General features: G+C 47.4%; 2 protein-coding genes across 14 annotated transcripts in view; both read right to left on the bottom strand.

Annotated features, from left to right (window-relative positions):
- Window positions 1–224: 224 nt before the first annotated feature.
- On the bottom strand, window positions 225–17,558 carry stac3 (SH3 and cysteine rich domain 3). Of its 3 annotated transcripts, none has more exons than XM_088633616.1 (13): window positions 17,333–17,558; window positions 15,904–15,983; window positions 14,390–14,453; window positions 8,665–8,824; window positions 8,105–8,202; window positions 7,819–7,900; window positions 7,507–7,604; window positions 6,770–6,839; window positions 6,301–6,350; window positions 5,287–5,390; window positions 4,175–4,226; window positions 3,113–3,250; window positions 225–2,112 (listed from the first exon to the last, which is right to left on the bottom strand). In XM_088633616.1, exons 2-13 carry the CDS (start codon window positions 15,918–15,920, stop codon window positions 2,014–2,016), a joined length of 1,032 nt encoding a protein of 343 aa, XP_088489742.1. In that variant the 5' UTR covers window positions 15,921–15,983; window positions 17,333–17,558; the 3' UTR covers window positions 225–2,013. The 3 variants fall into 3 exon arrangements, with proteins under 3 accessions (XP_088489742.1, XP_088489743.1, XP_088489740.1); XM_088633617.1 differs by lacking the exon at window positions 17,333–17,558 and adding an exon at window positions 16,833–16,919; XM_088633614.1 differs by lacking the exons at window positions 14,390–14,453; window positions 15,904–15,983; window positions 17,333–17,558 and adding exons at window positions 9,790–9,885; window positions 11,951–12,085.
- Window positions 17,559–20,898: 3,340 nt separating this feature from the next.
- Window positions 20,899–24,390, bottom strand: part of r3hdm2 (R3H domain containing 2) — a 54,846-nt gene continuing 51,354 nt past the window's right edge. For all 11 annotated transcript variants that reach the window (XM_088633619.1, XM_088633628.1, XM_088633624.1 and 8 more), the window contains 5 exons: window positions 23,669–23,838; window positions 22,862–23,006; window positions 22,379–22,473; window positions 22,001–22,085; window positions 20,899–21,344 (listed from right to left, as the gene is read on the bottom strand). In XM_088633619.1, coding sequence (XP_088489745.1) covers window positions 21,028–21,344; window positions 22,001–22,085; window positions 22,379–22,473; window positions 22,862–23,006; window positions 23,669–23,838 — 812 coding nt within the window. In that variant the 3' untranslated portion in view covers window positions 20,899–21,027. The remainder of the gene's footprint in view (window positions 21,345–22,000; window positions 22,086–22,378; window positions 22,474–22,861; window positions 23,007–23,668; window positions 23,839–24,390) is intronic.

A 24,390-nucleotide genomic window follows, 5' to 3' on the forward strand; every position in this document is an offset into this window, starting at 1 on the left:
GATTGGTCACTCTTCACCACTTTGATGGTGAGAGTGTAGTACTGGGGGCTTCCAGTGCTGGTCTCAGTAGAGAAACTGGGCCAGATCATCACAATTGTCCGAATGGCCTGCTGTTATCTGTGGCCTCTCTGATGTTCTGTGCAGTAACTTAAGACTTCCACTGCCTGAGGTCACTGCCCTGGACATCCTTTCAATTCAAAACAGCTTGAATAAAAACACTTAAATAAATACAAATTGCAGTTTATTGCACAGTACAGCCCTAACACACTTAATGGACTGAAGACACTGATATACATAGCAGTTTAACATTCACTAGACTATGATTCTAATTTACAGCCCCCAACTCAGTCAGCATACGAAGGCACTTCGAACAGTCACACACACATTAAGTCCGATGTTAGAGCAGCTGCACTAACAACAGGCAAGGCACATTTACAAATACAAAACATTATGACTCCAAAAGAATTCTAAAATCATCTTTTCACCTATAGGTGGGCTTCTTTGGTAACCCACTGCTGAGGGAGTCTGGGGACAGGCAGGAAGATAGTTATTGAAATTAATTATTGAAATTCACGAGAAGATGCTCCCTCATACTGGGGCAATTCAAGATTGGAGTTAAAAAACCATCTTGACATGTTTCTGTCTAAAGATGGGTTTCTGTTAAATCTGACAATCTGGGCAAACTGTTTTATACAGGGTCATACCCAGTAATGACACAAGTGGAAATTACATGGAAGTGCATTTAATACCAAGGATAGGATACAATTCTTTGCCCAAAGGGTTGTGGGAGTATGGAACAAGCTGCCCAATCACATTTTAAATGATATTCACCTGCCACTTTATCCAGATGGAGATGCAGCGGTGCAAATAGACATTTATTGTTTATGACACCAGAAGACACCACTTGTGCACAGTTGTTGGCAGTTCGAGTTGTGCACAAGGTAAAGATTCCCCAGACTTGCTGGTGCACACAAAGCACTCGGATCACTACTGCTGGGCAATTCAGAAGCGGATATTTGCTGTCTGCTGCAACAGAAACATCACCAGAGCAAAGTGTCGTGCCAAACCGGAAAAAAAAGCCTTCTGAAAACGAGTGAAAACGCTCCGCACAGCATACAATTTTAAACACACAGACTTGTCCATTAAAAATGATCTCAATGTATTGGAACCTATAGTGAGTGTGTAGAGGATGGGATCAAGCAGAGCAGAATTTAAACTAAACACGACACAGGGTTATTACTAATTAATGACTAATTTATTGAGCTGATGTTTTCATCCAAACAGACTTATATTTGTAACCATTAGTACAGGTGGATATTAAAGCAATGCAGGTGAAAACCCTTGCACAAGGAAACAACAGCACACTCTCATATAGGATCTGTACCCATAACCTTCTACTAGTCCCAAACCCTGACCACTGCTCTGCACTGCTACGACTACAGACTACTGTTCGCCCCAAATCAAAAGAGTCTGGCCTTTGGGCTCAGAGAGACTCAACACACTTACACATTCTCCAGCACGAACACACAAGCAGACCTCAGCCTGGCAGAACACCCAGTACTTGACAAGAGAAAGGCACTTATACAGCTGCACTGCACAAAAATTGGGTTTGGAGGATTTTCAGTGTTCAGCTGCAGCCACCTGGCCTCTGAACGCGAGTGGGATTAAGTTCTGATAAAGACTGCAGTAAAAAAAAAAATGTGTTCTTGCAATGAGGGTGGAGTTATAATATGAAGAAAGGGGAGCCTAAATAAAGAGCTGTGTGTCCGCTACCATGTCTGTCCTGTCTGACTGGCTCCAGGTGGAGAAGGTCCGAGGAACACAAAGTCTAAGAAAAGTGTAATAGGACAGCGATAAAACGACAAATCCATTCATAAAAATATGGAACTCAAAGTCACCTGTCCATTTTTTGTATGGCAATTTCTCAACATATCATGTTGGATGAGATTGACTGGGCTGGACAGGCGGGAGGGAAGGAGTGGAGCCGGGTGCATGGTTCTGATCCAGTTCAGCTCAGATCTCCTGCAGCAGGTCGGCGGGGAAGAATCCCAGCTTCCTCCCCGTGCTCACCTTCAGGTAGCCATTGACCTCCTCTCCCTTCTGCACGACGATCTGTGCGCCAGGGGGAACCACAGGGGTGTGAGCGGGGGCTCGCTACAGTGGCACATTTCAGGAGGCCTGCAAGTCCAATTCAAGCCTCTCCCGGGCACATGCAAAGCACTTGTAAGGCAAAATCATAATCTCTCAAGAATACTGGTATTGCCCAGTGTTACCCAGCAAAACTCCATGGCCCTGGTTATAAATACCAGCTACTGTACCTGCATGCCCAGCTGGTAAAAGGTCCTGCATCATGCACAAGGTCAGGCTACCACGTCCAGAGCAACTTGTGGTTGCTGCCATGTTTTCCTCTAGTGTTAATAAGTAAACATACTCAAGCATGTGCACTCATACATTTGCACAGCACAGTTGGACAGGTATGCAATTCCAGCCCCTGTCTAGACATGCACACAGGATTCAGTGTAAGAAATCAGATGGAAATACTGTTTGGGGTTCAAATCAATGGCATGAAGACGTGCACATCTGAATGAAGGCACTCATTTCGGATCCAGGTTGAGCTCTGTGGCCCAGCGTCAAGCTAGACAACTGGGATCCCCCAAGCAGTAGTGCCCCACTGGTGGAGCGCAGGAGTAGGGTTGCTCTTACTCAGCCTGGGCTCTCCTGCCGAGAGAGCGACTCGTGTGACTTCACCAGGCTCCAGTGAGGTCAGGGCGAGCTGCTCCTCCAATCAGAGTTCAGACCCCCGCCGGGTCACATGACCCGGCTCTGAAAGTGGGCGTGTCTGAGGGGCCAGTCCTCATCTCACTAAGGAGACACACTGGAAGTCATCACCCGAAACCTGAGTCTTAAAACCACTGGCAGTTCCAAGCTAGGTATTGACGAAAAAAAAAAAAACTATTTTTCTCTGAAAAAGGATTTTTTTCTTTTGCGCATGCCACCTTTCCCACACCTGCCCACTTGTATACATGCACCCTGACACTCGGCCTCGACAGCTGCGCTCTGGCACACATGCTGCAATGCAATATCCCTTCCAAGACACATCAAGCTGATGTACCTGGTCTTTCTTCAGTGTGATCTGGCCCATCTCCCTGTTTCCTACGAAAGACCGGGTGACCTTGTAGACCCGTTCCCCGGCACGCACACGGATGATGTAGTTTGCCGGCAGGTAACCGGTCTTCTCACCGATCTTACCCTGCAGAGAGGAGGGACCGAAAGAAATCACCTCCCTGTTCCCATCAGATCCGAGCTCCAGCACATTGAAATGAACTCCTGCCCGTGGTATACACGTTTACCTAAAGCATCACTGGGGATGTACTGCACAAAACCACTGGATGCAAGTGCTTGCGGGGTATAGTGCAGTACTCCTGAAGCACAACATAGCCAAGTGGGATTTCTCTATGGCAAAGCAGTGCTGCAAAGGACTGTGGGCCCTGTGCAGGGGCTGAGGAGGAAAAACCTGTCTCTTTGAGCTCCTGCGGAGGACTGGACAACGGCAACAGCAGTTTCAGAGCCAGGACAGGGAAAAGAGACATGGACTACAGCAAGTGGTAAGGGCTAATTCCTCAAATGCCAAAATAAAGGCCACAACAACCACTTGCACAGTTAAATGATTGAAAACAGACGATCATCCTTTTAAAAACGTTTGTAACAGAATTTATGTTACAGTGTTTGCTTATTGTAAGACTGATATACATTGTGGAATAAAGTTTATTTTGTTAAAAAAAAACTAAACACTACCAATTGTTTTATCCTCCAGTGGATCCGAGAACATGATAGTTGTTGCTATGCTTACTGTGACACCTTTAGGTATGTGTCCGTGTCTGAGTCTGCTCTGTTTTGTGCTTGGTGTTCTGCCACATGAGAATTACCTCTGCTCAAGCACTGAAGGCTCCAGCAGCCTGAGAACTGACCTCTTCAGATTCTGGGACAGTGATGATAAAGAGCTGTCAGAGCAGAGCCCACAGTCTGCAGCTGCAGCACAGCTATAATACTGCACCAGAGCCCAGAATTCCTGTCAATCTCCAACACAGCCCAGCCAGATTGTCACTACTGTGAATGACAACTTATCGGCCTACATAATGGCACAGGAGTTGAAACCCATAAAGGCAGGACTTACCCTCCACCACTCCTCGTTGGAGTCATCAATCACAGTGATCCTGTCTCCAGGGCTGGAACATGAGATGCAGTTCATTAAAGACCAGCCCCACAGAGGAGTTTTTGCATTTGTTTATTCATGTGTGTGATCCCAGATGTCGTTAACCCCACTTGCCACAACATTCAGATATTATTTAACATAAGCGGCTGCTTATCCAGTGCTTAGGGACTGCATGCAGGTCCTTACCAAAACCCTTGTCCTGGAGAGCAACACTGTGTTTTTCAACTAAGCAACTTGCAACTTAACAGTGAAAGTAGAAAACACAATGTTTTAGCTGTTAAGCCTTCAGGTGTGAGGTGTGTTGCTCACACCTGAAGAAGGCTTCACAGCTGAAACGTTGTGTTTTCTTTCTTCTCTTTTCAGCATGGAATAAACCTATTACTTGTTCCTTTGCAGCCTACGCATGCTGACGCAGCTACCCACCTGAACTACTTCAACTTGCAACTTAGATCTTAATTGTTTAATTGAATCAGTTATGGGATCAATTACATCAAGATGAATGTTATCTTTAGCCACTGATTGAAGATACTCATAAAACTAGGATTGCCATAATTCATATTTGATTTTTGTTTTTAGACACCTTAACATTCCATCCAAATGCATCTTTAACTGTACAGCTATAATTATACATCTGCCTTTTCTTAACACTATAACCCTGGAATGTGCATAACAGTCATGCATAAGCCTTCCTCACTGGTCTGAGTTTGCTATGCCATGCTGCTGAGGCCTAACAAGGAAGGAATAGACATCCATGGCTGCTAATTTTGACTTCAGACATCTAAAGAAGAACGACAAGAAGAGAAAACTGAGAGATATTGCTTATTCACATTCTCATAAAGCATAGCAACTGTTTGCTCTTAAAACACACCGTGGTCAAGAAAGGTCATTTCTATAGACATGCTGGATGGATGGACAGATGTTCTGTCAGAGGTAAAAATGTTAAATACTGTGAATTAAGTGAACATTCACGACAACTAAGGACAATCAAGAAAACTAAGACCTTTTCTTGAATAAGATTCCTGATGCAAATGATCTTGAGACCTATCCTGCATCCACAGACCAAGAGAACTCACTAGAAGTCTAAGTCGTCTTTCTCCAGGGCCTTGAAGCGATAGACAGCCAGATAGTAGTGGGACTGTGTGAATCCAGTCCGCATCCCAGGCTGGGACTTCTTGTTCTGGGACAGACAAGCACACCAAAGCAGAAAGGGAGGTCAAGGGATCGTGCACCAGTACAAAACCAGCTCGGAGTTTTCTGAAGGTGATGGCAGAAGAGGAGGAAAATCAAGGGAAAGACTGAACCTTGTTGACCTTGATAAGCGCTGCCTTGCAAACACAAGCATATAAGTGGCTGACCCCGCGCTCTGACCCCACGTTTCTCCCCCTGTCTTTGTGTCTCATGGAGAGCAAGCTGGGGTATGTGAAAAGACAAATTCCTCATACAAGAAATTGTGTATGGCCAATAAAGTGATCTGATCTGATCTTATCAAGCTTCCGAAAAAGAAAAAGAGGCTTGGTGGAGAAGGGTTCAGACGTCCAAAAGTTAAATTTGAAAATCACCCCTAAAATCCTTCTCATTCTTTCAACTCAGCTCTTCTTTTTCCCTGTTTCTTTTTTTATCTGTCTGTTCTGTATGCACGCAAAAGGCACCTCCCACAATGTGAATGAACTAGACAGGTTCACTGTAACTACAGTTCTACACATTTATAAACCAGCCCGTCCCAGAGCACTGTAGAGTATATACAGAGTTCAACTGTTTCACTGATGACTAGGTAGGAAGTCAAAGGCATCAGCTTCTTAGTTATGTAGTAGACTCGTACCCGTCAACTGCTCTGTGAGGAACATGACCTTTACAACAGCAGCACTTGGGACCACCACGGACTGATGTCTAAAATATGGGGAAAAATATAGGGAAAAATGTCTAAAATATGGGAGAGCTCTGATAAATCAGAGACATAATTAGAGAGACAGGATGTAAGGTCTCTCTGATGGTCGCTCTGATGCTGATTGACTGACCTTTATATAAACCTCCTCCTGTCTGAGGACTCTGGATCACACAGGACCCTGAGGTGGAGTAAGAACAGATACCTTGTCATCAGCTGCCGCTTTGTCCCCCTTCTTATCTCCCTCTGGGTTTTCTGGAAAGAAAGGAACGTGACACATCTGATCTCACTGAACTGCAAGCTTTTCAATTAATTCTTTATATGCACAGACATATGTAATATGTATTACATTCTCCTACCAACCTAATGAGGTAGATGACATGAAAGGAGGGTCAGTGCTGATTGGAGGAGAAGCGCGTCCCTCACAGGCAGCACAGCCCTGTAGCGGAAAGTCAGTGCTGATTGGAGGAGAGGCGTGTCCCTCAAAAGTAGCACCTCCCCACACTGAAAGATCAGTGCTGATTGGAGGAGAAGCGCGTCCCTCACATTCATTCATGTCACGCTAGTCAGTACTCTGTAGGGATCCTAATAACCTCGCCAGTGAGTATAGAGTTTAATACAGATATATAAAAATAAAGTATGTAGAGAGCTCAGAGTTGCTGGACAGCACTCACCGCCTTCAGCTTTCCCCTCTTCCGGTTTGGGAGCCTGTGACTCCTCTTCCTCCATCATCATCATCATAACCTACACAAGGGTGACAGTGGGAGATTCACGGCACTGACATGGGATTTACTGTAAATTGTCATCTGCTCATACTTCACTTCCAATACGGGCTTCTGTTACTGGAAACAGTGTGAATCACACAGTGCCGTAAACCGAACCATTAAAACTTCTCCTGTAAAAAAGTCTTAGGAAATTTCTTCCAAAGCTGGAAAGCTTATCAGGCAGGGCAAATCTGCAGAGTTTCTAGCTTGTGTGCAGGAGCTTTTAGCTATGTGGAAGTGCACTTAAACAGAGAACATCTTTACTAGAAGAGTGGTGGGAGCATGGAATAAGCTACCCAGCCATGCTGTTGAGGACGATAAGCCGTCTGCTGTGTTTTCTCTCATTAGGCCAGGGTAGGGAACCATAACTATTACAGTCCACACTGCAGTGGGTCTACAGAAGCAGAATGTGACAGAAGATGAAACAATTGATTGCTTAATTGATCCTGATACTTAAGATCAAATAAAACATTCAGGAGTCGCTGAAGTGAAGACCGCCAGTAGTATGGAAAGGAAAAGCAGCTGAAAGCTCACAGTGGCAAATATGCACAGTACTGTCCCAGGTGTCCTGAGGTTTCACTAACCTCACAGGATTTCTACCCCAGCAAATAGCATTTAGGTCATTTAGGTCATAAGGCTACACTCACGTTCTTCTTGTCATCAGAGCCCTTCTTTCTCTCCTTGTTGGCCATGATCACTCCCTCACGCAGGGTCTCGAAAACGGGATCCGTGCGGTTCGACTGGGCTGGGGGGTGGGGGATGAGGGGGGGGACATAGACAGCTCCAGTCAATGATTGCTGCTGCAGCGTGCCAGGCATGCCATTCTGCTGCAATTAATTATCCCCTTGATTAATCAGATTGGACAATGAGGTGCTGCAGAGTTTTGGCTTGCTGCTATCCCAGGATGCCATGCTCGACCGGGGGAGTACTGCCCTGCTGTCCTGAGGTACACTACTCACAGAATGGCAGCAGCTCCTTGACACAGGCATTCTGCTGGTTGCTGTAGAGAGGGGAACTGTACGCCCGCCGAAATCCTGGAGGCTGCAGGCAGACAGGTACAGAGATGTACAATCAGTATCACAGTGCTCTCAGCCTTTATCTACCTGCTGGCCTCACTTTGCTCACCCGGTTTTCCAAATCCAGCCCATAAGAAATTAGATCAAACAATCCAGAGCAGCCAAGGAAATGAAAGGCCTGGAGTTGGTTCATTATAGGCCTGAACTGAGCTGAGAGAGAAAGACTCACAATTTTCCCAAAGCACTTCTGGAACTCCACATAGGACTGGCAGTGATGGTGGATGTTGGTCTTGCAGTTCTTACACCTCAGGCCAAACTTGTTGTTGACTGCAGAGGAGAAATGGAAGAGGAGGGACATTGAGCTGCATCACAGGACAGTGGTAGTGCACTGGTGCTTACAGAGGGTGCATCAGGGTGGCCTAGAGTGGGATGTTTTGGGAAACAGTCTATATGGACATGGCTGAGGTGCTTGGCCATCCATGTACGCCCCTTATAATGATCACATGTGACCAGAAATGATCTTTATTCCACTGCCCGTTACCATGTGGCAATCCCTCAATAACGCCAAGTTGCAATGGCTTCTGGAGAGTTTTCTGCACCAGACAAGATGCAGGCTTGCAGTCATCAGGATGGTTCCATTCGTCACAAACTCTATATGTCACCACTGGGGAGAACCCCTTTCCCGGTCACATGATATAGGATTGGGCTGGTGACGTTTGTGGCCAGCGGGGCTCTAGTCTGTGCAATTCCTTTCTAAACTACTACTTGAGCCCCCACCCACCAACTCACGGACAATCATCCGAGCACAGACATCACAGAACTTGGGCTTCTTGCAGTAGTGATCCTTGAACTTGTGGGGCTTGTCATTGACGGGCTTGACCGGCTCTGGGGGGGGCTCGTCCTTCTGGTCATCGTCCTCTTCCTCCTCTTCCTCGTAGATAAAGTACACCTGCGTGGGGGGGGTGGGGGAAGAGTGAGTGAGGGAGAGGAAGAGTTGAGGATGGGAGGGGAAGGAAGGGAAGCAGAGAGAGGAAAGGAGGAAGGAGAAGAAGAGGAGGGACAGAGAGGCCCAGTGCGGCCTGTAAGACAGAAAAGGCTCAGAGAAGAAGGGAAGAGGGACTGAGAAGGGCAGCATTTTGGGGCTTCAGTGATAAGGACTGCACCCGGGGAGAGAACAGGTCATGCAGAAGCAGGACAGAGGTGGCTGGAGCCTAGCGGAGACTGAGAAATAGTGGAGAGAGAGAGAAAGGAAGAGAGAAACAAAAAAAAAACACAAAACCTGTTTTTTCAAAAAAACAGGATGCACAGCATCAACAACCAGATCAAAATCACGACGGCTAAGAGCAGCACTTTGGAAGGAACAGTTATTACTGATGGGTTATTGCCTGGGTTCCAGGTAAGTCCTGTCCAGCAGTCAAGTTAGTCAATTAGGAAATTAAACGTTTAATCAGATGTCAGTCTGCTTATCCCAGGATTAAGGGGAAAACTGCACTGGAATAGGGCAGCAACATGGGAAAGGTAGTTTTAGATGGAAAGATGCATCACATGTGTTTCCAGATTAAAGAAGGGACAGAGAGAGGAAGGGGGAAGGGGGTTAGAGGGATAAGTATGGGTCACTTGGCAGAGGTGAGATCTCACAACCCAGCCTAGAGGGTAGAAGATGTCTTTCCCAGAGTTCAAGGAGGGCCTGGGGAAATTCAGACCCTCAAGCAGGTCTTCATGACCTATGAGGGCAGAAACAGCGCCAGAACAAAACCCAAATTATGCTGGATCTTGAGGTCCAGACTGTGGGCTGCCTTGGTTTACGTGAAAGGCGCTTCATCAGTCTTCTTGATTAATGGAGTGACTGGAGACAGGTGGGTACGTGTGGCATGAATTCCCCAGGGCACTCCCCCCTCCCTCGCCGTGTCTCACCGGCCCCGTGTTGGCTAACTCCCCGTTGGGCTGTTCCCCCCCATCGGCCTCCTGACTCCTCTTCTTCCTCTGAAACAGCTTCTTCAGCTTCCACAGCTGCAAACAGCCAACACCGTCAGTCAGCCCCTCTGACCACACTGTCCACCTGCCTGCCAGTACACCGGCCCGCCGGGCTCCCAGCTCTGCCAGCAAGCTCAATCTCCTCTGTCAGAAGCTGAAACAGCTTTCAGAATAGGAGCCCTGTAATTTTATTCTTCCTAGAAACTCCTAAACCTCTTTCTGATTATTACATTTCTGTACTTAGGACATCCCAGCGCTCACTTGTATTCTATTAGTACTGTGCCCTAAGCATGTGAACAGCCTTTAAAAAACAATTGTTTGGCAGGAAACATGAATGCTGAAATAGTTAAAAACAAACATGTTTCTTGACCATTGGATGCTCCCAGGCTACAGTATTTACTCTTAAGACGGTGCCTTGTGCATTAACACCATAGCCACGTGCACACACTGAGCAAGGAGTTACAGTATGCAAACATCCCTAGAGTGCTGGATTCCAGAGTATTCCTCCTAGACTGCGGGCATTCTATTTTAATTGCTCCTGCATTAATTAGTGGTGGGTTAAATCTGGCTTTCCGCACATCATTAGTCCTTTCATCCTGGCCTTTTCCATGCTACAATGACACAATCCCCACCCTCACTAAAAAGAACTGTGATGCCACATCAGTCCGTGGTGGTCTAACAAATTGCAGGAAACTGCTTAAACCTCATGTAACATTGGAAAAAATAGATCATTGTGGGGTTTTTTTAGAAACAAAGCTGAAATTCTTTCAGAATTCTTACAATTCTTCAACTAAAAAGGAGGCAAAGCAGAGTTTTGTCTGGTAATAATATCTATCCCAGGATGCCACTGCTGATTGAACTAATTTGCTCCATGCAGGGCAGGTGGGGACCTGGCTGCAGGAATGCGATGGGACCTGTATGATGAATACAGATGACTGTGCTATCCCATGTAAAGCACCAGGTGTACATGCCAGAGACCTGAAGAAGGCACAAAGACTGCCTGCTATAGCACAGCAGAGTGAAGACAGCTAGTCCTGTGGCTTTCACAGTTTCCCCTTCAGAGCAACCCCTGTCACCTCACCCGTTGTGTGCAGAAGGGGACACTGCACTTAGGATCGGTGATTTATTCCGAGTTTAAGAAGTTACTTGTGACTTCAGTGTACTGAAAAACTGAAAACAGTGCTATTGAGGAGGGCCACTCTCAATGCAAAATACCAACAAAATGGTACGGAGTTCTGTAGCAAAAACGGATTCGCCACCCTCTCTCTCTTCCCTGAAGAAGTGTGTGCACAGGTAGTGCGCATATGAAATGTTGCAGCTCAATTGCAGTCCACGTCAGTACACTCCAACAGCTGAGGTACAGTATAATGTTCTAGATTGCAATGGTATTTATGTAGGTCCATAATAGAGAAAAAGCCTCTCATTACCACAATTTTTATCTTACTAGAGAAGTGATCATCACAGTGCATCACAGTGAATTAGCAGACAAATCCTGATAGTTTCCTCCAAAATATAAATCTTATATTTATATTTGACTATTTCAGCAGAATATTTGCCTTTTGGGATCTGTTACGACTCAGAAGCAGAAATGCATACCATGCCAAACAAACATACCAGGAGTGTTCTCTTTTAAAATCCCCCACACAGCTAAATTCTCTCAGGCCACTTCTTATTAACCACATTTAACTTGAAGCTGTGGGTCAAGGAACGTAAAAACTATTGACCGGTAGTTAAAGACGCACTTATCAACACCGAGTCAAAGAGGGCCATACGGAAAATCAGATTCTGGTGCCAAGCAAAGCTCATGTTCAGAACCACCGTTTTCCTCCGATTAGCACAAACAGTCTTGGGAATCACAACTGAGAAAGTTAAGGAATAAATGTAACTGTCCAACAGAATCCCATCCCTATTCTTGGTACGCGAACGCAGCACATTCAAGAGAGCAACTTTGTTCAGGAAGATTGTTGCAGCACTTTGTTTGGAACCTGGCTCTTTCTGAGTAACATCGCTCTGCATTTGCAAACACATAACTCTAGTGCACACTTCTACAACAGTCCCTGCCCAGTTCAATCCCGCACTCTGGAAACCCCAACCTGCTTACCTGAGGAACTCTTTTCATCCCTGGATCCAAACCGACTTTTTTTTTTAAAAAAAAGGACAAAGGAACGAGTAAAGGGAGAAAACGGACAAACAATCCGTCTGCCTGGCTCTGAGACAATGCCTGGCTGTTCTCTAGCTTCCACTGTCCCACCCCCCCCTCACTACTCCCCCACCACGCTCCCTTTTCACATCACCTGTCCGGCGGCCCGCGTGTCTGTCAGCGTGTCTCCACCCAGATTCTCTCTCTCAGGCCATCGGTCTTCATACGGAATAATTCCGCCCCTCTCCCCTGAGCCCTCCACATTTCTGGCTCTGCTTCCGGCCCGAGAACGAGGAGCCTGCTGGGGATTTTGCGGCTCCTAAAATAACCTACAAAAGGGATCATGAAACTCCCAGCTCGCCCAATGGAAACAGTTTGACACTGTTCCTAAATATACCCCCACCGAGAAGCGTTGTGGCCTTAGGGAAGCTTCGACTGAAAAACCCCACACCACCAGTAGACCTCCAGTCAGCCTGCAGGTATAGAGCCAGCAACAAAATGCTCGTGCCTGTACAGACCTTACAGCACTGCACAGCATCCCAGATCTCCCATGCAGATCACTGCGGCAGGTGCACTTCCAGAGCAGGGCACCTCACACCTGTTTTGGATGGGGAGTTAGAGATCCAGGTCTGCCTGAGGAATAATATGTTTTACAGAGGTGATGGGGCTTTAAAGCCTTAGTGTAATGTAGATAAATACATTCTTAATTATGTATTATGCTTAAGATATCCCAAATGGGGAAGAGTGAATTGTTTTTTAAATGAATTTAGAAAAAAAACCAAGTTGATTCCAATAACCATCTCCTCCTACTTCTCCTCCCCTCCGGTCCCAACATACATGCACTCCCCTGTTTGGATTATGCAGTAACTGTTTCATGTTCGTGCTTCAGTTCAATTAGCTTTTTACAAGGACAGGCCTGCTTCTCTGACAATGCCCATGCACCTGATCCAGCCTTCATTTTGACACTCTATGAGCCCCATGGCTGCTGACAGGAGAGTCAGTGCTGATAGGAGCAGAGGCGTCGCCACTCACTGACATCACAGGAAGTTCCCAGGGACCTGGGAAGAGGCTGTTGCATGGAGAGCTGAGAGAGCTCTTGGTGACCCTGCGCTTGGTGCTGTTCCAGCAATTAACTGTGCACCATCCCTTTGGGGAGTCCTGGTCACAGTTGGCTAGGGACACAACCCGGGCTCTAGAGTCCAACCTGTGCTCAAGGACAGCTCACATTGCAAGTCACAGATTTTTTTACACAAAGGGTAGCAGGAGTCTGGAACAAGCTGTCCAGTCATGTTGAACTGGGGCTTCAAGAGAGAGCTGGATGAGATCCTCTGATTTATTAACTATTAACTACTGATTAGGGTAGATGGGCTGAATGGCTTCCTCTCATTTGTAACCTTTCTTATCCCAGTTGTTGACGAGAAGAGTGTCTGACATCACTGATCTTTAGAGAAACTCCAGAGATTACCCAACAATTAGTGATCAGTACCTGAAGGGCGGAGTAACTTTCACCTCCCTTCTTCTGCAAACAGCAGGTTGTCTGAGATGGGCATGCATTAGGATCAGACACGATTGGGCCTTTGTGATGACTAATTGCCCACAATATCAAACAGCCACTGCAACTGTTCGCATGCAAGACTGCATTCCCAGCAGCACGAGGTCCCACTCCAGGAACGTGGAGCGAACAGTGGAGTGAATAAACACCTGACAAACCCAAAACAATCACAGACCCAACGACCCACAGAAAACAAATCTCTGGTTTTTGCTTTCCTAAGTGGCCAAGAGAGGCCATTTTAAAGAAGGCATAAAGTCAACAGTCCTGATCGCAGCTCGTCTGTGCACTGCTGAGGCTGTGTCAAAGTCCAAAGTCAAATCCTTCATCACACGCAGTATGTTCCACTGCAAGAAAAGACATCTACTGAACTCACTATACTGGGATGCTAACCGAGAAACAGTGTGACTCATTACTCAAATCCTTTAAATTGTTTGTGGAGAGCTTACCAGGAAGCTTGATTTTGGCCCAAATTTTGGATGCTAGAAGGTGTTGAAAAGTCAAAGTTCCTTCAGGACACATTGTGAAGCAAGACGCTGGAGGCAGAAGTGTAGACTAAGAAGGAGTGCATTAAGAACTGAAAACAGGAGACCTGTTTACACAAAGAGTTGTGGGGGTCTGGAATGAGCTGCCCGGTCATGTTGTTGAAACTGCACCCCTGGGGATTCAACAACACTCAGTCAGACGAGACAGTCGGATCACTAAGCCACGATCCACAGGCCGTCTGCAAGCTGGAGTTATTGTGTAGATCCCTCGTTGCGTTATCGTCAGTGTAACAAGTTGGGGGCTGGGAGGGTGTTGGGAGGATGAAAGGGGGTGGGGGGAGTTTAGACCTGCCATGATCCACTCACCGCGTTGTCCTCTCCGGGAGATGGGGGGATGTCATGGGGGTCCAGGGACACTTTATCGCTTATTCTGAAACACAGACACAGGGTTTCTGAGGAAAAGGAAGCCAGTTCACTGATGGGAGGTAACTTACTGTACCACACACTGGTACACTGGTTGGCATTGCTGCCTCGCAGCTCTATGGCTCTGGGATCAATTCTGCACCTGGGGTGCTGTCTGTGTGGAGTTTGCATACTCTGTGTTCGCATGGGTTCCCTCCCACACTCCAAAGCCATGCTGGTAAGTTAATTGGCTTCTGGGAGTGTTGGCCCTGGCGTGAGCGAGTGTGTGTCTACGTCTGTGTTTGTGTCTACAGTATCTGCACCGTAATGTACTGGCGTTTCATCCAAGATGTGTCCTGCTTTAGCCCACTGCTTACCAGGACAGGCTCCGGCTCCCCTGTAACCCTGAACTGGAATACGTGGTAAGAAAATGGATGGGTGTAGATAAGTGTGTGGTTGTGTTCACACAGAGCATGGAAGATTGCGCTTGCTGGCCAAGGCTGCAGGTTCTCAGACATCATACTCGGCTTCAGGAGAATCAGCTTTTTCCAAACTATACTGAGCAGAGAAGAACGAAATTGCACTTACTTTTTGTCTGAGAGTGATTCAACTGATTGTAGAGGTCAGGATTATGCAAGCATTCAAAGGTAATATAATAATAAAGGGTATAATTATATATTACTATGTAAGGGCCACTTTTGACCTTGGTTTTACTCTATTGGGTCAGAATGTCACCCGGGTTCCTTGCAGCCAGGACCTGCACAGATCTGTGCTGATATACCTGCCTGGCATCCTACAGCTGTGCAAAACTGCACAGAGCTGTGCAGGAATGCAGGGACCTGCATGAGAAAAATGCAGCCTGTAATTCCAGTGACGATCTGGTGTAAGAGATAACTGAACTGTCTCAGTTCACATCCTTCACGGAGCTTCTTCCTGCATTCAGATTCTCAAGAGCTGCACAATTCTAGTCCAGGATTGCACTGTGGGTTTTCATTCCTAACTACCTAGTTAATCTAACGGGCAGAGCTGTGGCGCTGTGGCTAAGGCTCTGAGCCTGTGGCTGGAAGGTTGCTGGTTCAAATCCTGCAGCTGGCAGAGGAATCCTACTCCTCTGAGCAAGGCCCTTAACCCCAACTGCTCCAGGGGCGCTGTACACTGGCTGACCCTGCGCTCTGACCCCCAGCTTCTCTCTCCCTGTCTGTGTCTCATGGAGAGCAAGCTGGGGTCTGCGAAAAGATTAATTCCTAATGCAAGAAATTGTAGAGGGCTAATAAAGTGATGTTATGTTAATGATTGGCTGAATTGGACCATCTTCTCCCACTTTTCACGTGTCCTTGCAATGTTGCTAAACCTCAGGCAGGGTGGGGTTTTGACAGTGCAGCAAGATCACCCTCTGCTAGAGGCTCTAGACACTGTGCTCATCAGTCACATTGCCCAACGAGCAAACTGGGCGGGAAGACGGAGGAATCGGGACTCACTGGTCGTACTGCGCCATCACTGCTGGGGGAAGTCTCCCTCACTCTCAAGCACGGGGCCACTCCTGAGGTAGCAGGACACCCTGCCAGGAGAGGGGAGAGACACACAGAAACGCTCTATATTACACCATTGCACTGCCATTAGCACTGATGCAGGTAATACGTTTACCACTAGTGTAATTTGAACACTTGTTACAGGTGCTTTTGCATCTTATAGCATAACATTAGGAACAAATCCATTACAGACAGCGAGAGTAGTAGCCGCGGCAGTAGAAGCAGAGATGGCAGCAGTCACGACAGCAGTGCAGGGACCAGTAGATCACTAGCTGTAGGTGAAGGTGTGGCAGGAGAAACAGCAGCTGCAGAAGGGTAACTACCCGCTGTGGCAGCCGCAATATCAAGTACAAAGCTTCAGTAGTGGTGTTGGCACTAGTAGCAGAAGTGCAGGTGTCCTGGTAACCCAAACATCTGCTGGGTTATATTCCACCTGAGCGCTCAGTTAAGTAATTGAACCCTTAACACACCTGATGATAACAGGTGTGGTCTGAACTCGTCGTTTGCAGTTCCTAAACATGGAGGAGGTTGTCTGTTAGCCATTGCATTTAAGTAACACGAGGACTCCAGCCTTTCAGCAGACAAGCAAAGCTTGGCGGGGTCCTGGCCCAGCGACTTGTTGGTTCAGTTAAGGGCTCATTTGAGTAAAGAGCTCAGCTGCAACAAACGCCAGCAGATCCCCAGGGTCAGGATTGGGAAGCCCTGTCATGGAATAAAGATAGCCCCGATAGTAGCACACGGTGAAACTGGGAACTGGGATAACGAAGCCTTGGGCAAGCTGAAAACAATTCCTCATGCGGAGCGCTCCTCCTGTGTTACTGGCCGCCGGCGCGAAGGGAAGGTGGGTGTCGTTCAGGTCGACCAGTCCGAGGACTGACCAGCACTCCTCCAGTTCGGCCCAGCCTTGCCAGCCCAAGGAGAACAACAGGAATAAACAGTTTCCAAACACTTCTTTCTCCCGATTGTACACCAATGAGCTCTGCCCCGCTCCCTCTTTCTGTGTGTGACTCACGCTCAGACTGCTCTGCTCTATTCCTGGTTAGGGGGTAACCTGATCTCCACATGACTAAAACTGGAGCGGCGTGGGCCCAGGACCCCAGATTGAATTACAACAGTAACGCTCTAGAACACTCACTGGGGTGTCCGACTGGAGCTTAATCTCAGAGCATTAAAGATTGGACCAGAGCTACACACGGAGCATTTTAATCAAGCACCTCTCCTTGTTAACCCCAGTCAGCATTTCTGTTTCGCCTGTGCAATCGGAGAGACTCAACAGGAACGATTCCTACAAGAAGAGGAGCCGTAGGGGGTGTCCAGCTCTGAAGCCAAAGCAAAATACACGAGCCCCACCCGGGGGAAAAAAACACAATCCTCTCACCTCCTTGGGATTTCTCTTCCCCTCTGCGGCTCTAGTCTCTTCAGAAAGGAATCGCCAATTGGAAATTCCTGCGCAGTTTCCAAAGGGGCTCGAACTTGCCAGTGATATTAACACCAGCAGCGCAGTCCGGCACAATTTTGTCCCTGGGTTTTGCTGTGGTTGACTCTCCAAATGGCCCTTCCAACAGGAGGGGTGTTTTTGAAGCCAGAGGACCAGAGTGTTGTGGAGAGGGGGGTGTGCGCGTGTGCAGAGGAGTCAGGAACAGCTGACACGGATTGAGCAACGAGGAGCTGACACCAGGAAATCAGACACCTCTGACGGGACAGGCTAGGGGTCTGTCAGAGGGAGACAATCCCCACCTTTATCATATTGTTACTGTGAAAGAACTAACAATTTGCCAACAGGTTGTCAAGGATTATTTCAGACTCTCTAGACAGACCACATTTACTGTATTCATTGCTTATTAACCATGAAACAAAGAAACACCGACAGGGAGACCAATGCAAGAACAAACACAACGTGTTCTAAAAAGCATACTTAGCACAGGTTAAGTCAAGCCTCCTAACCAAAATCTTGATCACTGATGGCCAGGTTCAGGTTTCTATGGAATCAACACTTTTACCTCCTACTCTAAATTTCAATCAAGTTGGGTCAAAGCTACTTTATTAATCTGGTCCAAAACCACCATTCTTTCAGCAATAAAGGAAATGTACAGCCGATCAGCCACCTGACCTAAAACACTCCAGTGTGTGATGGGACAGATGAATACAGATGACATCTCATTATAATACATTTATCTAACATTTTCTGGACACTCCACTCAAAGCGCTTTACAGGTAATGTGCAGCCCCCCCGGGTGATGAGACAGCAGCCATAGTGCGCCAGTACTCTCACCACACATCAGCTATCAGTGGGGAGGAGAACAGAGTAATGAAGCCAATTCATAGATGGGGATTATTAGGAGGTCACAATTGGTGAAAGCCGGGGAAAATCTGGCCAGGACAACACCCCTACTCTTTTTGAGAAATGCCCTGTGATTTTTAATAACCACAGAGTCAGGACCTCGGTTTTACATCTTATCCAATGGATGGTGCCTTTTTTACAATATAGTGTCCCCATCACTAGACTGGGACATTAGGACCCACACAGTCTGCAGGATGAGTGTTCCCTACAGGCCCCACTAACACCTCTTCCAGCAGCAACCTTTTAGCTTTCCCAGGAGGTCTCCCCTCCAGGTACAGGCCAGGCTCACACCTGCTGAGCTTCAGTGGGTTGGATGTCTGTCGAACCCGCAGAAAAACGGGGCCCAAACCAAGTTCCAGATCTAACCAAAGCTATAGAATTCAAAAACACACATGCCCTCCAATTACACTTACCTCAGCAGGACAATGTCTTATTGATGTTGCTAAAGCATGGCACCTTGATTCAGGTTTCTCACCTGCGCACCTGATCACTTGTGCAGGATGGCTGCTGGAGGGAGTGCACTTCAGTGTCTGGAAGTAGGTGCCTTCCCGCATATTAAAGGCTTCGAAGGCATTTGGGGAGGAAAGTGCTATACAAATTCAACGAATCATGGTCATACTAATCTTTGAGAGACAGGTGTGACTGGCACCCCTGGACAATGGCTTCCCCAGTCCGTTCCAGTGTCTTTACCACAGGATATCAATCTCAGGGCTGGTCTGACCTGTCAATACAATGTCTACCAGTTTCCACTCCCCATTACCGCCTGTTAACAGCGTAAGGCTCCACTTCCCAGGAGCTTTCAGGTCTTTGTTAGACCCCAGGCAGTGATCATGCAACCAAACTGATTATCCTTTGACCTGAACTATTTAAATACTTCTCTACAGATCTTTATAAACATACATATTAACATTCCCTACAAAGCATAAGTTTCTAAATCAGAGACTGGTCAATAACTAGATCAGTATGAATTGAAGGGGAGGGTGTGGGAGGAGCAGACGAGGTCTATAGCCTTTCTAAAGGAGCCGTTGCAGACAAACTGGCTGGGACCACACTGAAAGCATTTCCCCGATTCTGGCAGACTTGGTTTTTGCTTCTTCTTGGAAGAACTCTACGACACTACGGATTGCTATGGCTTCAGTCCAGATCAGCTCCTCTTGGGAACCCTCTTTCCCACTTGCCTGCTCCTTAAATATGTTTGCTCATGTTGCAAAACCTACCCACTTAAATCCCCCTGCCCATCTCATAATTCAGTCTGGGGGGGAATTTCTCACTCGCGCTGGTGCAGGGCGGCCAGGTGGGTGCAGCACTGCAGAGGGAGATGATGTGGCTCCCCCCTGTGTGTGAAGCACACAGGACCATTTTGGGGGGGGGGGGGCAGAGATAAATGCAAGCAAGTATAAGCAATGTGGAAACTATTTGAAAAAAAAAAACATCATTCTATTCTTGCTTACTCACGTTTAGGGGTTGTGGTCATCAGTTTCTACAAGTGTGTCTTTTTTAGGAATATGAGCTTGAAAAACAAACCGAGTGAGTTTTAGGTTGCGAACACTAAACAATACAGTTCAAGCACTGGGCAGTAACTGATCCATTACAATAAAAAGATCATTTTAAATGGAAACTTTGGGAGAAACTGGCACTTCTGCAAGTCTGCCTTTAACAAATGCTCTTCTGGATGAAGGCTTCCACTGAATTCCTCCAGAGCACTGTTCGAAAGAGAAACAGGAGGAGTGCGGAAAAAAGAGAGACCAAACAGGCAGGCAGGGTTTTTTTTTCACTTTTATATTTTTAAAAACAAAAATAACAGATTAAATAAAATTTACAGTAGACATATGCAATCAATTGTGCACTTTTTAAATACTTCTTCTGATACGTTCTGCACAGCTGTCAACGAAAAACGCAAACACAAGAAAGAGAAAAGATCAAGGAGGAGGAGCAGGAAGATGGAGGAAGAAGAGGCAAGGCAGGGGAAGGGGGAAGCGAGGGGCTGAGAATGAGCAGGGCGAGAGTGTGTGGTGAGGACGGGAGGGATAAACTCTTCCACTGAAATCACTGAATATATATATTTTTAAATCCTTAAATCACTTATATAAATATATTCAACCAAAAAAAAACAGAAAACAAAAAACAAAAACGAACGAAGAAACAGAATAAAGAAAAGATCAACAGCGCAGCACATGAAGCCACAGCAGTAGTAAGGCAAACAGAAGCCAACGGAGGCAGCCAAGAGAACGAGAGAGAGAGAGAGGTGTGCGCTACAGTGAGAGAGAGCGAGAGTGCGCCAGGAGAGGGGAGAAGTCGTGAGAGTATGAGTGAGAAGGGAAGGTGAGGGTGCAAGAGACCGGGAGTTTGAGTAGAGAAAACAGGACAAGGGGGAGGTAGCAGAGGAGCAGAAAATAAAAGATGGAGGACGACTTTGGGGGGTGGGGTGGGGGATTGTGGGTAAAGTGAGGTCGACTGTCCAGTGTGTCCTCGTGTGCGCCGCGCGTCGGGTCATCGTACGTGCGTGTGGGTGGGTGGGCACGCGCACACGGTCAGTAAATGCTCCACACACATACGCGCATCAAACCGCACGCATGCTCGCGTGTCTTGTGTGCTCTTCTGACAAAAAAAAAAAGACCCAAAAAACAAAGGTAAATAAAAAAAAATAGAAAGTTGGAGTACGCCAATCTGGAACTTCTCCTCCCTTTTGTCGAGACGATTCGTTTTCCCCGCCGCGACCCTGCCCCGCTGCCCTACTGCGAGCTGGCCCGCTCCAGAATCCGCAGGTCATAGTTCTTTTTGGTGGCGCGCAGCTTGAAGCGGCTGGTGGAGTTATTGAGTTTGAAGGAAGCGCTCTGGGCGGCCATGGTGCTGGGGAACACGGCCACCACGGTGTAGAGGTGCGCCGGGTCGTTGTCGCCCTTGCCGCCCCCGCCGTCGCCCCGGCCCTGCGTGTCCTTCAGCCACTGGATCTTGGCGCCCGACATGGCCAGCTGGTTGAAGAGCTTCTCGGCCTCCGTGCGCGTGATGCCCTCGGGGAGGTCCGTCACCTCCAGCACGCGGCTGACCACTGCAGGGGGGGGCACAGAACACAGGCGGGCTGAAACCTCACCTCTCTGCCACTGCGGCCCACTCATCCTTCAGCCGCACGCGGCAAACTGCCCATTCAGACTGGACGGGGGAGCCTGCAGAAAGCCTCCTGTTGACTGTGGACATGCCCGTGATCCTAACCTTCTCCCCAAGGAAAAACTTTGCCCTCCTCCTCCCTCAGTCATACAAGCGAGAAGGCGGCATTTTTTATTTTTTTACTGCCAATTCCCATAATTCCAGATGAGAAATTTGTTGTGATGTGTCCTTATTGAATCATGTCAAGCCTATCGGCTTTGAGCATTCCTGGATTCCTGGAAAGGCCAGAAACATTTCCATGATGCATAGGTGTCACTGACCAATCTTTCCCATACAGGCTTTACAAAAGAGTTTGCAAGACTGCTCAACGCCCTTATTACCTCAATACAATTTACCAATAATGCAGAGGAACAGCCCTTTTTACAAGGTCTGGTTTGTCTTAGAATGACACACTGGGTAATTTTGGTAAAAGTCGAGCGAGGAAGACAATAAGGATGCCGGGAAAGGAAGCAGGGACCTAATGGGAAACCACAGGTGAGGTTAACGAGGAACGGCACCTTTAAAAACCCAAGGGCACTGGGAGAAAGGTCAGAGCCTCACCTAAATCGTTGGTGCCCAGGTCTGTGGATGCTGATTTCAGGGTCTGTCGCTTCCCTCGCGTGCCGTGCTTCATTCCAGTTTGTCCCTTTAGCAGGAAAGACAGGCGTTGAGGAAAACCACAACATTCTTCGGGATTGAGCTAAGGGACCGTCCCTCCTGAAGGGGGCTCTGCAGTCTACTCTGCCTTTTCTGGTGTGTGTCGCAATACTGGACAGTCAGAATAATAACACAAGCTTCTCTTTTTCTTGCCTTCTTTAAGGTCAAAGACTTGGCAGATGCTCAGAGCACAGTGCACACGGGCACTCTAGAAATCCTATGGCAGAGAGCAGCCACACCAACAGACCAGGGATCTGTGTGGCACAGGGCGGCAAGTCTCACCTGGTGTGTGGGATACGAGGACTGGCTGTGGATCAGCTGAGGGGGGCATAGGCTGTACTGTAAGGGCTGACCAAGCAGCGAGTATCGACCATCACCTGGAGACAAAAAGAGAGAGATGACCATCATCCATTGCATGCTTAACAGCTTGTACACTCAGGCACACGCTGTACATTCTATGACACTCCAATTGATGTGGTTGGATTTGGTCAGGCCAGTGCCTGATCCGTTATAAAGAATCAACTTCCGCCCTCTCACTCCAGGAATTTATGGAGAAGCAGAAAACTTCCTTTCAGGGCGTTTCTTTGGGAAGCAAATAGTCTTAAACAGAAGTCAACCTCATCCCTCAGCCACTGACTGAAGATCTAAAACGTGAAAGCTCTGGGGCTCTCCAGACCTGGAAGCCCATGCAGTACGCACGTGGAACCAAGCTATCCACCCTGTGCAGTGCTGTGCGTGTGCGTGCATATGGCCATGCTGCTGTACCTTGTGCGGGCCCCAGGGGGCGGGAAAACTGTGTGATGAGGGGGAGGGGTCCGAGGCCAGGACACACACTGCTGACGCTGCCTGAGGGAGAGGGTGTGGGCGACTGCGTGGGCGAGGCCAGGGGACTGTTGATCTGCGTACTGGCCTGCCAAGGACAGAGAGGGAGAGACACGCATGGTGACCACGATCGAAACACTCAAACAATTAAAAAGAACATTTCAGGGTTCTCTGCACGGTCGACCACTGAGTGGAAAACATTTTGCACGTTGTGCTCCGAAATATTTAGTTTTAGACAGCTGAATTCTAAAACATCCTCCCTGCACAGTGCACCATTTGCAGGACAGCATGGTGCATGTGTGACCATTAAAAAACAGTTCTTTCATTGTAGTGTATGGGTTTCCAATTGTTTAACCCTTTTTACTTACTAATCGCTATCGGTTAACTACCAGCAGGGGGCGTGAGTGATGTTCCTTTTAAGTCAAGCACCTGAATATCGGACCGAAAACAAGATTTAAAGGTAGATGCCGCCTTGTGATGAAAGTGATTTAGATTAAAGTAATCCGATCTTCATAAATTTAAAGAAACCTATGTTTCTACGTAGTGTTGTGCAAGAACAGTCATGCTTCTTCACTTCTGAGGAACAACACATGGATCATCTGCATCAAACCCTGCATGATGTCAGAAGGCAAATCGACTCAATTCCGCCTACTTCTGGCAATTCCAAGAGTTATTGGAACGGCAGGACCACAGCAGACGGAACAGCCCCGGCCGACACCAGCCACGCACATCCCCAGGGTGGGCTCTGACCTGCGAGCTGCTATCTGTCTTGTACAGTTCCCCAGGCTTCTGTCCTCTCTGCTCCACGCTGTAATACTTGCAGTGGTTCCACTGGACCATAGAGGGGCTCTGGGTGGGCTGGGGCCCATTGGGGACACTCAGCTGCATCACCACCACACCTGTACCTGGAGGGGCCACACCTGGAGACACATACCACTTGAGTCAATGGCACAAAATCACATTCATGAACGTGCCACTTTCTTCTTACATCATGACATATGCTGTAAGTGATGCATGACAAGTGATGGACTGTGCCATCAGCATTCGAGTACAATGCAAACAAATACATCAGAATTCAGAACAAGTGCATCAAAGAAAAAGCTGATTTTACAACCTGCCACAAAGAAACAGGGGATCAGGGGAAGGTGAGGTCCTTGTGTACTGCTGTCTTCACATTAATTCATTACATTTAGAGGCATTACAGACTTGCATTCCAAATTTAGAGAAAACAAGTCTGCACTTCAATTGCCATCTTGTGCATTATGCAATATGAATGCATTACACTCCTAGGTAGGCAAGGTAGCTAGACAGCATCCCAAATATGTTTTAACTTTAAACCAGCATTACAGGAGGATACAGCTATAATTAAAACGTACGTTTAAACAATCATCTCAACCTGATCGGAAAACGTGTCTGTCAACTGCATGATTGCATGTAGTACCAGTTTCTTGGCACTGGGTGGTGCACTCTGC

The sequence above is a fragment of the Lepisosteus platostomus genome, chromosome 1, assembly GCF_059453375.1.
Source record: "Lepisosteus platostomus isolate fLepPlt1 chromosome 1, fLepPlt1.hap1, whole genome shotgun sequence".
NCBI lineage: Eukaryota > Metazoa > Chordata > Actinopteri > Semionotiformes > Lepisosteidae > Lepisosteus > Lepisosteus platostomus.